The following is a 14,403-nucleotide window of genomic DNA, read 5'->3' on the forward strand; positions in this document are numbered from 1 at the left end:
TCATACATGCACTTTAAGAATTTTTATACCCTTTAAATAAATGAGATCCACTATAATCATTCTTCAAATTAAAAAATTATACTAAAAAGTATTCACTACAATAATTTTCATTTCGAAAAAAATATATATCATTAGATTCATTATATTAACTAATACACAATTATTGTTGGATTTGTTATAAATACTTCACATATGATTCATTCATAATTGTTGGATTTGTTATAAATGTTGGTTCACCAAAATGGTAGACCGATTTAACGGCTGCAATTTCACAGGTTCTCCCTCAATCCTTCTAGCATAACGACAAGTCACCGGCTCTTCGAAAGTCCAAAATTTAAAGAAACAAAGAACTACACTTTTCAAATTTTGAGATAACGACAAAATGTGACAGGCAACGGCATTTTAATAACGGTCAAATTTTGAGGACCCCACCATTACAAGTCCGTTGGTCACGAACTCCAAGGCCATGGATTGACTCCTGAATTCTGATTTATCAAAACGAACGAACGAAAGAGAGAAAGAAAGAGAGCAGACAGAAAATCCAGAACGTTAGACAGACAGTAAGATGTAGGAGTTCTACTAGCTCAGTCTGCGATTTCGTTTGATCTGAGAAACTACTGCCAAACATTCATACGCAGAGGAAGGGAGAAAGAGAGCATGCTGAAGAACCTGAATACAAGAAGACGAAGAAGAAACAAAGCAGACAAGACAACGCCGGAGCAAGAAACGATGTCGCTTTCAACCCAGAAGCCACAACCTAGCCCTAATCACGACTCACCATTGAAGAAGAGACGACCAAGCTGGTCAGACCTCTGGCGCGAGAACTCCAAAGCCATCAACCGTGTGCTCTTCAACATGCAACTCCAATCCCTCTCCACACCCAACTCTGCAGATTGTAAGTCTAATAATAACCTCAAATCGAAAACCCTCATCCCCAATTTGGCCAACATTGACCGTACACTTCTTTTGTCTGACGAACTTCTTTTCAAGATCCTCTCGAAGCTTCCAGATTCGCAACGAAACCCTAATTCACTGGTATGTAAGCGCTGGCTTAATCTCCAGGGCCGCCTTGTACGATCTTTGAAGGTGTTCGATTGGAACTTTGTTGAATCTGGTAGGTTGAGTATAAGATTTCCTAACCTCAACCATGTAGATTTGATTAATGCATGTTTGGCTGCGCCAAGTAATTCTGGGATCTTGTTGACCCACGGAGATGTTTCATTCCGTATTGGGTCTAGGTTGTTGCCAAACGGGCAAGGTTTGGAGGAGCATTTGTTGAGCGTTGAGATGGTTGATAGAGCGCTGCAAGCCCTGGCTAGTGGGTGTCTGAATCTGCGGAAATTGGTCGTTATAGGTGCTAGTGAGTTGGGCTTGTTGAGTGTCGCAGAGGATTGTTCAACATTGCAAGAACTGCATCTGCATAGATGCAACGACAATGTCTTGCGAGGGATTGCAGCTTTTGAAAATTTGCAGATCCTGAAATTGGTGGGCAATGTGGATGGATTGTACAGTTCCTTTGTATCAGACATTGGATTAACCATTTTGGCACAAGGCTGCAAGAGGTTGGTGAGGCTTGAACTTAGTGGGTGTGAAGGTAGCTTTGATGGTATTAAAGCAATAGGCCAGTGTTGTCAAATGCTTGAGGAATTGACTCTCTATGATCATAGGATGGATAATGGGTGGCTTGCCGCAATTCCATATTGTGAAAATTTGAAAACATTGAAGATTTTTTCCTGTAATAAAATTGATCCTGGTCTGGGGCCAGATGAGTATTTGGGATCATGTCCAGCTCTTGAGCGTTTGCATTTGAAGAAGTGTCAGTTGAGAGATAAAAATAGTCTGAGAGCGATTTTTAGAGTATGTGAAATGGTGAGGGAAGTGGTCATTGAAGACTGTTGGGGACTGGTCAATGACAGTTTCAGCATGGCAAGTGTATGCAGGTAATTGGTTCTCTTACTCTTGTTAATTTCTTTGCATGGAGAATTTCTTGAGATAATTAGGTGGATTACAATAGCTTGTTGGGCTTGAGTTCGTGATAGCTCCTACATGTATATTTGGTAATGCAGTTGGTCTTAGGAACCAATATGTGTTTGATAACTACTAACTTCATGCTACTGATTACACCTAGTTTTATGCAAGTTACTTGATTCTCCAAAAATTATATGGTCATGCACAGTTGATCATTTTGATCTTTGGCATATTCGATTACAGGAAATAAAACAGTCATGTTACTTACATTTAACTTATATGATAGCTACAACCTACAAGTTGTGGGGGTTGTATGTAATTAGTAATCACTGAGTACGATATATAAAGTGGGCTTTTGTTGCGGGGCTGTCATTCAAGTCAGTATGTTTTATCATCCATATATTTTGCATATCCTGCTTCTTTACACTACAATGCCCCTGTTTAGTTTATGAAAGTTTACTGCTGTTCAACTCAGGTGTTCAATTTGGCTGCTCGAAGACAAATTTATAGTGTCAATTCATTAGGAATCTAGGACAATGACAAAGAGGGATGCTTAGTTTACTGAAGATAATTTATATTCTTTGCAGGAGGTTGAAGTTTCTATCTCTTGAAGGATGCTCATTGCTGACAACAGAAGGCCTGGAAACTGTCATTCTCTCTTTGAAAGACCTTAAAAATCTTAAAGTAATATCATGTAAGAACATAAAGGATGCCGAAGTCTCTCCTGCACTTTCGACCTTGTTCTCTACTCTCAAGGAGTTCAAATGGAGACCAGATACCAAGTCTGTTCTTGCATCAAGTCTTGCAGGGACCAAGACGGGGAGGAGAGGTAGACAATTTTTCAGGAAGTTATAATGAATGAAATCTTCTACCTTACACATTCACACAAAGGTGACCTCCTAGAGGGGTTGGTTTGTGTAAATGTTGTGCCATTATAATCAGTCATTTTATTGTTCATTTAGCTATATGCATGTTGGGTCTCTGTGCCCAGTACATTCTTCGGCAGTGCTTGTATCTGCAGTGCTGGGATAACATATGCTTTTGTGAGGAAACCCAGTCAGCAACAAAGCATATCTGATACACATAACTGCTACTTCAGTCCCTTGGCAATTGTTGTATCTTTCTTATTCTCAGTTGTTTATATGTACATTATTATGTAAGCATTGAAACACATTAACATATTGTTCGCTATGGGCTAGAGGACTACATGGATTTGTTATTCACATGTTGTCGCCATTAGTTTTTATACCCAAAGAACACGTCTTTGCGGCATTGAAACACATTAAGATATTGTTCGCTATGGGTTACGGGGCTTACATGGATTTGTTATTCACAGGTTGTCGCCGTTAGTTTTTATACCCAAAAAACACGTCCTTGGTGCAAGATCTTTGATTATATACCATTCGGTTGGGCAACTCACTGCTTTGGGTTATTCAATTCTCGTGGATATATAGGGTTCACACAATTTGTTCATTCTTAACTCAAGTATTACAGGCTAAAGCCCAACTCACTGAACAAACCTAGTTATTATGGGTTAAACCCATTTCATTAGGCTAGGAAAATATCATTCTGACATGGGACTTTCGTTCATGACAAGGAATTCGAAACGTACATAATTGATAACATAAAGTGAGAAGACTTTGTTTGATTCATGTTATTATAACAAGCACAAAAAAATTGGCCATCATAATATCAACTACCCAATTCTGATAACGGGAAGAAAATACGTATCATTCTTAGGATTGTTATTGTTCAATTGCTTTGTCAATCTATAGCAACAATAGATCGTTTGGTTGACAATCGATTGGGTTAGACACTTGTGTATCCAAAGTTTGATTATAATGAAAAACATATTTTTCATAGCTATGTAAAAAAAGTACACATATGTATACACACACCCAAGGTTTGTGTATATACATATATATTATTTTTCTTTATTCTATTCAATTAATTATAGCCCTTTTTCGGTTACTATTTGGATTGCAAGAATGATATGACACCTGTGGATGACAAAAGGCCACAAATTATGAACAGAAAGAAACATAATTTCAAAATCTTAGATAAGGACAAAAAGTATTAGACAAAACCAGAGACTTTGAAGACCACCGATTTTAGTTAGGGCTGAGTTGAGAGGAAGAAGAAACAGAGCAGACCATATGAAGCTTTGGTATTGACAGAAAACGATGCCGCTTTCAGGTGACAAACCACCAACTAACCCTAAGCCCAACTCCTCACCATTGAAGAAGATATGACCTAGCTGGTCAGCTCTCTAGCTCAAGAACGTCAAACCTCTCGAGCATGTTGTCTTCACCATGCAAATACAATCCTTCTCCACGCACAACTCTACAGATTCCAAATCTAACATTTTGGAAGCCAAAATAATCGTCTCCAAATTTTCCAACATGGACATTACGCGGCTCTTGTCCGACGAACTCCTCCTCATGGTACTGTCGAAGCTTCCGGATTCGCAGATAAAACCAAATTATCTTGTCTGCAAGCGCTGGAATAATCTCCAGGGCCGCCTTGTACGGTCCTTGAAGGTGCTAGATTGGAACTTTGTTCAGTCAGGTAGGTTGAGTATAAGATTCCCTAACCTTACACATGTGGATTTGATTAATGCCTGTTTAGTTTCGCCGCGAAATTCCGGGATTTGGTTGAGTCACGGAAAGTTTTCCATGCGTCTCGATCCCAGGTTTTCTTCAAACTGGCGTGTTTTGGAGGAGCATTTGTTGAGCGTCGAGATGGTTGATAAAGGGCTGAAAACTCTGGCAAGTGGGTGCCCTAATCTGCGCAAATTGGTTGTGATTGGTGCTAGTGAGATGGGATTGTTGAGTGTGGCAGAGGAGTGTTCAACTTTACAAGAACTGCATTTGCATAGATGCAACGAGAATGTGTTGTGTGGGATTACAGCATTTCGAAATTTGCAGATTCTTAAATTGGTGGGCAGTGTGGATGGGTTGTATCACTCATTGGTGTCAGATATTGGGTTAACGATATTGGCTCAAGGGTGCAAGAGGTTGGTGAGGCTTGAGCTTAGTGGTTGTGAGGGTAGCTTTGATGGTATTAAAGCAATTGGGCAATGTTGTCAGATGCTTGAGGAATTGACTCTCTGTGATCATAGGATGGATGATGGGTGGGTTGCGGCACTCTCATATTGTGAGAATTTGAAGACTTTGAGGATTGTTTCATGTAATAGGATTGATCCGAATCCAGGACCAGATAAGTATTTGGGGTCCTGCCCTGCTCTTGAGCGGTTGCATATGGAAAATTGCCGGCTGGGAGATAAAATGGGTGTGCGAGCGATGTTTAGAGTATGTGACACAGTGAGGGAGCTGGTGATTCATAATTGTTGGGGTCTGGAAAATGACCATTTCAGCTTGGCAAGTGCATGCAGGTAATGCTTTCTTCGAACCTGGTTATTACTTAATTTCTTTGCATGGTGTTGCTTCTTAGTTTATTGAGTTTGCGAAGAAGATTATATCGGAAATAAACTTATGGTGCATAACTATAGATAATTCCCCCCACCCTCCCAACGTACAAGTTCTATGCAGAGTTACTGGACTTGAATTCGCTACACTCATGCATGTATATACAGCTACATCACGCCACTGATTAAACCACCTAGTTATATACAAGTTACTGCATGCACGAAAACTATGGGTTTGATTCGCTCTGATAAAAATAAACAAGTTTTACAATTCACCTTGTAATGACGATGATTGTATGGACATGAACCATTGATTACTTTAGTATTCAGCATAGTTGGTTTGATTGCGGGAAACTTAGGTGGTTATACTTGTAACTCATTGGATTGCCGTAAGTTGCTTGGATGCACTTCCAAGTAGTGTAAAGTTGGCTTGTGGACATTCAACTTGTTCTATGTGTTTTGCATACGGTGCTTCTGTTCATTACATATGCATTATTAAGTTATGAAAGGTTACTTTCATGCTCTTAGCTCAGGTGCTCATTTGGATTTAAAAAGAGAAATTTATTTGTTTTTAAATGATAAACTGAAATTCAGAAAAGGACCTAGAAGTTGTCACCAAAGTACAGCCTAAGCATTCAGAAAGCATCAGATGCAGGAGATTTAAAACATTGCACCAGAAGGGAATTCAACCAAGGCAATCCTAAAAATCTTTTTCTGTATCTTTAAATTTTCTTTTATTTATCTCTTTCAGAAGTTTTGTAGTTTTACCTCTTTGAGATGAAAAAAATATGGAAATGGGTGTCTGTACGGAGGTCGGTCTTTCAGCATGCATTTTGATTGATCAATTGAAAAGGCAATATGTACAGTAAGTAATCTATACCATTAAGTTACTTGGTTTGCTAAAGACTCTTGTTTCCTGCACTCACAGGAGGGTAAAGTTGCTATCGTTGGAAGGATGCTCGTTGCTGACAGCGGAAGGCCTGGAAGCTGTTTTTCTTTCCTGGAATGAACTTCAAAACCTTAGAGTAGTATCATGTAAAAATGTGAAGGACGGGGAAGTCTCTCCTGCACTTTGGACCTTGTTCTCTACTCTGAAGGAGTTGAAATGGAGGCCTGATACCAAGTCTCTTATTGGCCAACACATTCACTTAGAGCAGCTGTAGTAAGTGCCATTTATGCAAATGCTGTACCAATATAACCAGTCATTTGCTACTTCATCTGGTAGGTTGACGAGGAGCTAGCTTAGGAATAAAACCATGGTGCACTTGTTACTAGCTTTGCCCCTTCTTATATATAGATTAGGTTCGATCTTGGTGCCGGTGCAGATGCTTGTATCTGCAGCGCTGGAATTCGATCTGGGCATTGTAGTATTTGTTTAGCCTTCCTTTCCCATTTTTGTAATTAGGGTCAATTAGCATATCTTATGTACTGATAGTTTGATACACATCACATGTAGTTTATCTTCCGCAACCATACATTTCCTGCTCCCGTTGTTGGCAATCAAAAGTTGTGATTGATATGTTGAAGTACCCAAAAGTAGTACCGGGCAGATTTTTTACTGTTCGGCAGTAAATTTGTTCGTGAATTTTATCCGTCATATCACGAGTTTGACTACCTAAAATGTTGACAATATTATTGATTGTGCAAATTAGAATCATTTTAAATTTTGAATTCTTAAATTGGAATATTTGAATATTAGGGATTGAATTGCATTAATCATAAAAATAAAAGAGAAATTTTATTTGCACACCATCGAAATAGTACCGGTCAGACTTCTCATTATTCGACAGTAAACTCGAGAATTTCATCCGTCACATCATGAGTTTGACTATCAGAAATGTCCACAATCTGTTTGATTGTGTAAATTGGAAGAATTTTAACCTTTTAGTTTTTAAGTTGGAACGTTTGTTAATCTTTCAATAAACAAAAGTTGCATTAACCATAAAAATAAAAACGCATGAGAATCTTTGGAAGGCCATGCTTACGTGGCAACAAATATCCAATGAGGACGGACAGAGGAGAGCAAAGTTGTTCGAAATTGAACAGAGATACGGGTGCGTGGGGAAAGATGAATGGGGGAAAGGAACCGGCAGTACCGTCGTCGTCGTCGTCGGAAAACCCTAACAATACCAACAGTGGCGAACACGGCGATGAAGAGAAAACTCGCACTCTCGTCAGATTATCTTCTCGCAACGCTTCATCCAAATACGACTTTGTCAAGGTTCCTCTTTAAATCTGTTCAATTATTTGTTCCTTTCGATTATCTTTTTTTTGTTTAATTCATCTGACTGGGGAGCGTTCTCGATTCCAAGCAGAGCGTAGTTAGCTTGATTGAGACTTCGATGGATATATATCTTAAGGATTTCATGTTTTGATGTTGTTTGGATTTGTTGTTTGAAGGTTAAGGTATGGTTGGGAGATAATGCGGATCACTACTACGTCCTATCCAGATTTTTGCTCAGCAGAACGTTGACCGTTACTAAGGTTTCTGTTCAACTCCATTGTACATTCCTTGTTTTGTTTCCTCTTATTATTTTCCTCGTATTATTATTTGTTGGTGATGGCTCCATGCCTCCATACGCAGTCGATTTCTTATTTTCTTTATGCTTATTTTTTATTTCCGTTCCATTCTCACAAGGAATTTCTGAGAAAAAGATAAATAAATCTGCCAGCATATCTTTATGTAACGTACTAGTTCCTCAATACATATATTTTGGATTGTGATATTACTAGAATGAAGATTGAGTACTTCTTGGCCTGTGTTAAATTTCTTCTGGGTTCTTGATATCCTACGGATAGTTAAAATATTTGAATTTATTAGAATTCTTGTTGCTTTTGCTGCTGGATGTATATTTGAATTTTACGAGAATGCTTGCTACTCGATGTATCTTATGCTCCCTTGAGTCTTGTTTCTTCTTTATACTCCGTGTTCTAATTTTAAAATATGATATTGACTGATTGAGCTGGATGACTCTTGAGCAAGTATGGTGATATTTGTTCTGCACTAATGATTTCAGATTCCAAATCATGTTGCCATAAAAATTGCTCTTGAACTGAAGAAGTTGCTCATTGACAACAGCCTCCTTGATGTGTATGACACTATTCTCTCCCCCCCTCTCTCTAGATAACTAAAAATTAATGGCCAATTGTTCATGTTACCTTTGCAGCTCTCAGTCTGATTTGGAAGCTAATCTGTTTAAGGTATGTCTTGTGCATTCCTCAATTATTGCCAGCAGACTACCACCCACAACCCTCTCCATGAATATCCTGTGTTCTATTTCACGTTACACTTAGTAACTGCATGGGCACCAGGTGGGTGGTGGTGGAGGGGCTGAGGCCGCAAGAAATTTTCTTTTAAGGTTTTGACTACTAAATTCGTGGTTTTCAATGTTAAAATTATTGAACAAGTTGGATGGACATACACACTAGTTTGTGGATCACTGATACTAAATTGGAAGACGTTTTATACAGTATATGGTTTTGATCCAACAAAGTAAAGTAAGAAGAGGAAGTCCAAAAAAAGAGGATGAAACACTCTTTTGCAATATTTCCTTGCAAAAGAATACGAGAGTTGTATTTGTAACCACTGTAACCATATAATTGGAAAATTCTTTCGGCTCCATTTTTTTGTCAATTCAGCACAACCAGTACATATACACACACAAAGTAAAATCGATAATGTTTGTAAAAGAGACATTACTTACTACCAGCCTAGATAAAGATTGTAGCAAAATACAATAATGAATGGTAGGTCCCCTTTTGACTTTCTAGATGATGATTTTAGCTATAGAGACCTTATAGGCAACTTATCTGCAGCTTATGGAGCGGAGGGGTTATGGGGAAGAGTACATAAATCGTTACAAAATGATGACCAGGTCAGAAAGCTTCCCTTTTCGATGAATATTTTTCCTTGTTCTAATAATTTCCATGTTCATACTGAATGTCTACTTGCAAGTCCATTGGAATTAGTTTCTTTTTTTACTTCATGCTTTATGCTTCATATGATAAATATTGAGGTTCTATCTGATAATTAGTATGCTGTTAAAAAGTAATGCTATTTCGCTCGCAGATTTCACCATCAAAGAGTTCCTCTGGTAATTCTTGTGTGTGGAACTGCATGTGTTGGGAAGTCAACCATAGCAACCCAACTTGCACAAAGGCTAAATTTACCCAATGTCTTACAGGTTTGGCTTTCCACATATCTGTTCAGTTATACTGTCTATTTGATCATCTTTCATATATTTATCCGTAGGGTTGTGTACTGATGACTTTGATATTCATGTTTTAATCTTTTCAGACAGATATGGTGTATGAATTGCTGCGCACATCTACAGAGTACGTTTCTTCTTCTATATTGTTCTATCATCTATGCATTATTCTTTATGTCAGGGATGAATTTCCTAGTCAATTACAAATCAAATGAAATCTTTCAATGAGGATATTTCCTAGCTTCAGCAACAAGTGCTTGTGTGCTTTGCATACTAACAATTGTCTAGTTACGTAGTACAACTGTACAACATGCAAAGGGTAGCTATGACTGGAAAAGGAAAGGAGGGCTATCCTAAATTGTACTTTGATGTAATGGGATAAATTCCTGTCTGTAACTCTTTAGAAATTTATTTGGATGCCACACACTGTTGGTGGCTTTTAATATGTTCTCTCTCTCTTTTTTTTACTCTACTGACATCAAAGAGAATGATATGTATGATAGGCATAACGTGTGTTTTGCATTGGTCAACTTTACAGGTTATGCCCACTTTTATTCTGTGATAGATATGAGTCATATGACTCCTCAATAATTTGGACTTGCAATTATGCTGCCTAGGTTTTAGTGCATCTGCCCTATTCGGGCCCCATGTGGTGGGATCTTTGTGCCTGGGTCACCCTCTTTTATGCTTAGGCATTGAGGCCATTGAAAGGGTAGGAAAGTACATGGAGTTATTATTTTTAATCTTTTTGTGCTTAAATAAAATAGAGTAGCCTTAGCCTGATGTTAGGGTTTTTCATGCTGCATAAATTGGCAGTTGGTTGACATAAACTTCCTTGATTTTTATGCATCATATGGCTACACTAATTACTTGTTGTAACTTAATTTGGCCTTTAGGGTATAGAATACTTATTTTCATCTTTCATTTGACTTAGTGCACCATTGGCATCTACTCCTGTATGGGCACGGGATTTTGGCTCTTCTGAGGAATTAATTACAGAGTTCTGTAGAGAGTGCAGAATTGTTCGGAAAGGTAATCCTTCAGTTTCACTTTTTGGCTGTTGAGTTTCCTTCTTTTGCTTGTAAGTTTCAATTTTGGATCGTCATAACTATCTGAGAGCCGGGTTTGTATTATCTTTCTTAATATCAAGTTTTTTTCAATGAGGGTGGGTTCATATTCTCTATTTTAATATCATGTTTCTTCAATGCATTAATTTGTGTTGTGTAATATTTGTTTCTTAGGTTTGGCTGGCGATTTGAAGAAAGCAATGAAAGATGGAAAGCCAATTATAATTGAGGTATAATCTTTTCGACAATGGGATTGCGTTCATCCATTTATGTTTTCTGTTTGTGGTTGTCTAAATTTCATTTCTCACCATACTGGCAGGGAATTCACTTGGATCCAAGCATTTATCTGATGGATGAAGAAAATAAAACACCACGTAATGCATCTACAAAAGTTGAGGTGGCAAAACCTGTACCTATGACAATGGATGATGACCCTGCAACACAAACAGGAAATAGTCTTGCTAGTGATTCTCAAAATTATACTGAAAGTAGCAACTCCTGTCCTGAGAATGAGACCTCTGAAACAGTTGTACCTGTCGACCAGTTCAATGAACCATCTGATCTAATGAACTCTGTTGACCTTGTTGGAAAAGTTTCTGAGCATCAAGGTTAGTTCATTCTGGATTCTTCTGGTGTGAATTTGTCTTTAATGACCTTCAAAACTTGTGCAGATGGAACTCATAGATGGGGGGAGGGGAATATACATGCGACTCAAAATTGAACAGCTTTTTTAACTGTTTTTCTGGTCATGCAGGTGAAACTGTAATACCTTTGAAAGAGCAAGGTACTACTGTTAAGAAGGAAAAACGTGGTGCTGAACCAATAATCATTCCTATTGTTCTCAAGATGGCTGAATTTGATCATAAGGTGGGGACAGTTTTTTGTTCAAATTATAGTTTCTCTGATTTGTAATTCAAAAGAAGTTTGTTATAGTTATACAATATCTCCTTTAGGAGCTCTAAAAGAAGATATATCTAAGGATTTTGATCATAAGATAGTTCTAGTTTGAGGGAAACACCATTGCTAATCTAATCGATGTCTTGGTTATAGTTGTTATCTTCTTGGGAGGCTCGCCAAGTCTGAAATAGTGAACTTATTAAATGTAAAATTGGGAATGGTTTACTCTCCTAAGAAATTGTTGATGTAACAGTGTGATTGTAGATTACTTTTTTTAGTTACCTCTCTCTTGGTCTTGCAATATCATAATTGCTTCTTTCTCTCCTGTGCAGGCATTGCTAGAAGAGTGGATCTCAACTCGTACATTCAGTGATAAATGTCCAGTACAGGTATCAACACCTGGCAATTCTTATCTATATATGTCAAGTCCATGTAACAAATTATTAATTAACATGGTGTGGTCCATCAGTGGCTGAACATAGCTGAAGTAAGTGCTTGATAGGTGAATATGATTAAGATATGAAGAATAATATGACGAAGCGTAAGTTTAGATCAAGTATAGCTGAGCTGTAAATTTGCTCACTACATTCATGTAATTTACTTGAGGATTGCTATTGATAAAAGTGTAGGCTTTATTTGGTGTGCAGATATGTGGATTCTTGGAGAATTCAAAATGGCCTCGGCGAGCTCAACATTGTTCCTAGGATTTAGGTTCCTGTATATTTTCCTCCTGCCAATACTTTAACTATGTGGGGAAAATTGCTGAACTCCAGCAGCTCTTGCAGTTCATGTTAGGCACTTCCTGAACATTTTATTCTTGCCAATACTACAAGTACTTAGCGAAAGTAGCCTGAACCTGAGCTGCATTTTCAGTTAATGCTTGGCAACCACAGAGGACCAAATAACTGCATTGTGCCGTCTCATCAGCTTTAGTACATTGATGATACCTTCATTTTGTTTTCTGACAAAAAATTTAGTAAGTTGGGGGCTGTGATTTGCTTAGACATATTACCTACCTACTAGGAATTCCGACCATGTTATGCTACCTTAATGTGAGATTTGTAGTGGTCAAAAGTGAGTAATGCTCATGTCCGATCCCAGCATTCTTTTGATTTTGCGTCTCATCTTTCTTGGTTGATAATTTGATTCTTTGTTGATACAATATAAAATATTTCATTTTGTTTCATGTTTCTGTTTTTCTTATGAAGTAATGTAGAACCTGCTTGATTTCTAGTGCTGAATATTCTTTTATCTTATTACAGGATAAAGATGGACTAATGAGCAATTTGAAGATCATACAAGACTATCTTTGCTCATTCAAGTCGCAGGTTCTTGTCCATCCTCTTGATTAATAGGCACCGGCTGCACTTCTCACCTTGCATATTTAGTTATAACCATGAAATAATAATCTCCAAGTTGGTAGATGGTAGATGGTAGATGTTAGTCCAGCTCAAGTATTATGATGTTTATTAAGTATTTATCATATCTTAATGACTGTTACTTCTCCTGTAACAGGGTTTGACGGTGGCCAATATATCAGCAACAACATTCCCTCAAACATTGGACTGGCTACATGGATATCTTCTTCAGGTATATTTGTTCATAATATATCTTCTTCTTTTATCACATTCTTCTGTTGAATATCAATATGGCTTTCTTTTTTCCCTCGTTTATCCAGTGTATTGAGCAAGGCATTTCATCAGAGTCCAATGAAAATGGTAGAACATCAGCTTAAAAATAGATCATAAGCAGATATTACCTTGAGCAGTGACAGGTATGAGTTGATTCTCTCTCATTATACCACATGACTCTATAAGTTTAATCTTTCAAGCTTAGCTTACTTACAGTAGGTCTCTTGGTTACTGGCTAAATAAGCATTAGGTCTCTTGGAATAAGAATTTATACTTTCAGAGAAAATTAGCTTAGGTCTCTTGGAAGTACACTCTCTTTAGAGAAAATAAGCATCTTTGTTATATATTGAACAGAAGAGTGCAGGTCATTCATTCTAACATGCTAGACCTAGGGGGGGGGAGAGAGAGAGAGAGATGGGCAAATTTTATCAGTCAAAGAAATTAGAAGCTATCCTCTGCGACCATTAATTCTCTTTTGCCTGCATATGAAGAAAAGGAGATGCACCATACCCTTGTCAGAACAATTTACTCATTAGTGCGGCATGTGTAAAATGTGCATTGTTATTGAATGAGTGAATTCCTGCAAATTAACATGGTCCAGTCACCAGTGTACAATTGCAAACCTATCATTGCTTTCTCCAATCTCATGAATCTGCACCATTCATGACCAGGACTAGAAGATAGCCTCAATAGATTTTTACTGGCCTGTACTTATTTCCCGTGTGACTGATCTTTTCTTCCCTCTCTCTCAGCATATATCCCTCTAATACTTATCCGAACTTTGAGGGGAACAAAACAGTATGGATGCTTTGAGCAGCCACGTATTCTAAATTTTATGGATGTTGGCCAGATGCATGTAAATCATATGAGAAGACATCGTTGGAGCCTCTTTACAATCAAAAGTCGCATTTGATGTTTGATCATCTTTTTTGATCATCTTCATCATGCAACACTACCATAAGCAATTTCAACTTTTTGAGCTTCTTGGTGGTGGGCAAACATGTATTTTTACATATTTGAGATGCCCCATTTGACAGAACAATTACAGGGATTTTACAAAGATGCCAGAATTGTTGTGATAAGTTATAGTGACAATATTGTAATGTTTACTTTTACTAATAAACTGTGTTCTTTATATTATAATATTAGCGATTGTAAGTCTAAAAAATGTGAGTTGTATTGTTAAAAGCTTGCAGATTGCATAT

General features: G+C 37.7%; 3 protein-coding genes across 3 annotated transcripts; all 3 read left to right on the plus strand.

Annotated features, from left to right (window-relative positions):
• The first annotated feature begins 503 nt into the window (after positions 1-503).
• On the plus strand, positions 504-3,254 carry LOC119985151 (F-box protein At5g07670-like). Its single transcript, XM_038829347.1, has 2 exons — positions 504-1,940; positions 2,556-3,254. Exons 1-2 carry the CDS (start codon positions 658-660, stop codon positions 2,821-2,823), a joined length of 1,551 nt encoding a protein of 516 aa, XP_038685275.1. The 5' UTR covers positions 504-657; the 3' UTR covers positions 2,824-3,254.
• Positions 3,255-4,032: 778 nt separating this feature from the next.
• On the plus strand, positions 4,033-6,914 carry LOC119985211 (F-box protein At5g51380-like). Its single transcript, XM_038829434.1, has 2 exons — positions 4,033-5,362; positions 6,324-6,914. The coding sequence occupies exons 1-2, from the start codon at positions 4,281-4,283 to the stop codon at positions 6,556-6,558; spliced, it is 1,317 nt and encodes a 438-aa protein (XP_038685362.1). The 5' UTR covers positions 4,033-4,280; the 3' UTR covers positions 6,559-6,914.
• A 468-nt stretch (positions 6,915-7,382) lies between these two features.
• LOC119985077 lies at positions 7,383-14,393 on the plus strand. The gene is made up of 16 exons (XM_038829248.1): positions 7,383-7,616; positions 7,796-7,879; positions 8,413-8,486; positions 8,563-8,596; positions 9,212-9,270; positions 9,465-9,579; positions 9,693-9,730; positions 10,538-10,635; positions 10,845-10,900; positions 10,990-11,278; positions 11,425-11,537; positions 11,900-11,956; positions 12,830-12,895; positions 13,083-13,157; positions 13,246-13,341; positions 13,951-14,393. Exons 1-15 carry the CDS (start codon positions 7,398-7,400, stop codon positions 13,300-13,302), a joined length of 1,434 nt encoding a protein of 477 aa, XP_038685176.1. The 5' UTR covers positions 7,383-7,397; the 3' UTR covers positions 13,303-13,341; positions 13,951-14,393.
• The last annotated feature ends 10 nt before the right edge of the window (positions 14,394-14,403 follow it).

The sequence above is a fragment of the Tripterygium wilfordii genome, chromosome 19 (genome assembly GCF_013401445.1).
Source record: "Tripterygium wilfordii isolate XIE 37 chromosome 19, ASM1340144v1, whole genome shotgun sequence".
NCBI classification, from domain to species: Eukaryota; Viridiplantae; Streptophyta; class Magnoliopsida; order Celastrales; family Celastraceae; genus Tripterygium; species Tripterygium wilfordii.

What these genes read in the sequence shown, in the direction of transcription:
- LOC119985077 (XM_038829248.1), top strand. Translation starts at nt 7,398, where the DNA reads ATGAGGACGGACAGAGGAGAGCAAAGTTGTTCGAAATTGAACAGAGAT. An exon ending in GAACGTTGACCGTTACTAAG is followed by an intron (nt 7,880 to 8,412) that starts GTTTCTGTTCAA and finishes TAATGATTTCAG; the next exon opens with ATTCCAAATCATGTTGCCAT. An exon ending in AAAAGTTTCTGAGCATCAAG is followed by an intron (nt 11,279 to 11,424) that starts GTTAGTTCATTC and finishes CTGGTCATGCAG; the next exon opens with GTGAAACTGTAATACCTTTG.
- LOC119985211 (XM_038829434.1), top strand. Translation starts at nt 4,281, where the DNA reads ATGCAAATACAATCCTTCTCCACGCACAACTCTACAGATTCCAAATCT. An exon ending in AGCTTGGCAAGTGCATGCAG is followed by an intron (nt 5,363 to 6,323) that starts GTAATGCTTTCT and finishes CTGCACTCACAG; the next exon opens with GAGGGTAAAGTTGCTATCGT.
- LOC119985151 (XM_038829347.1), top strand. Translation starts at nt 658, where the DNA reads ATGCTGAAGAACCTGAATACAAGAAGACGAAGAAGAAACAAAGCAGAC. An exon ending in AGCATGGCAAGTGTATGCAG is followed by an intron (nt 1,941 to 2,555) that starts GTAATTGGTTCT and finishes TATTCTTTGCAG; the next exon opens with GAGGTTGAAGTTTCTATCTC.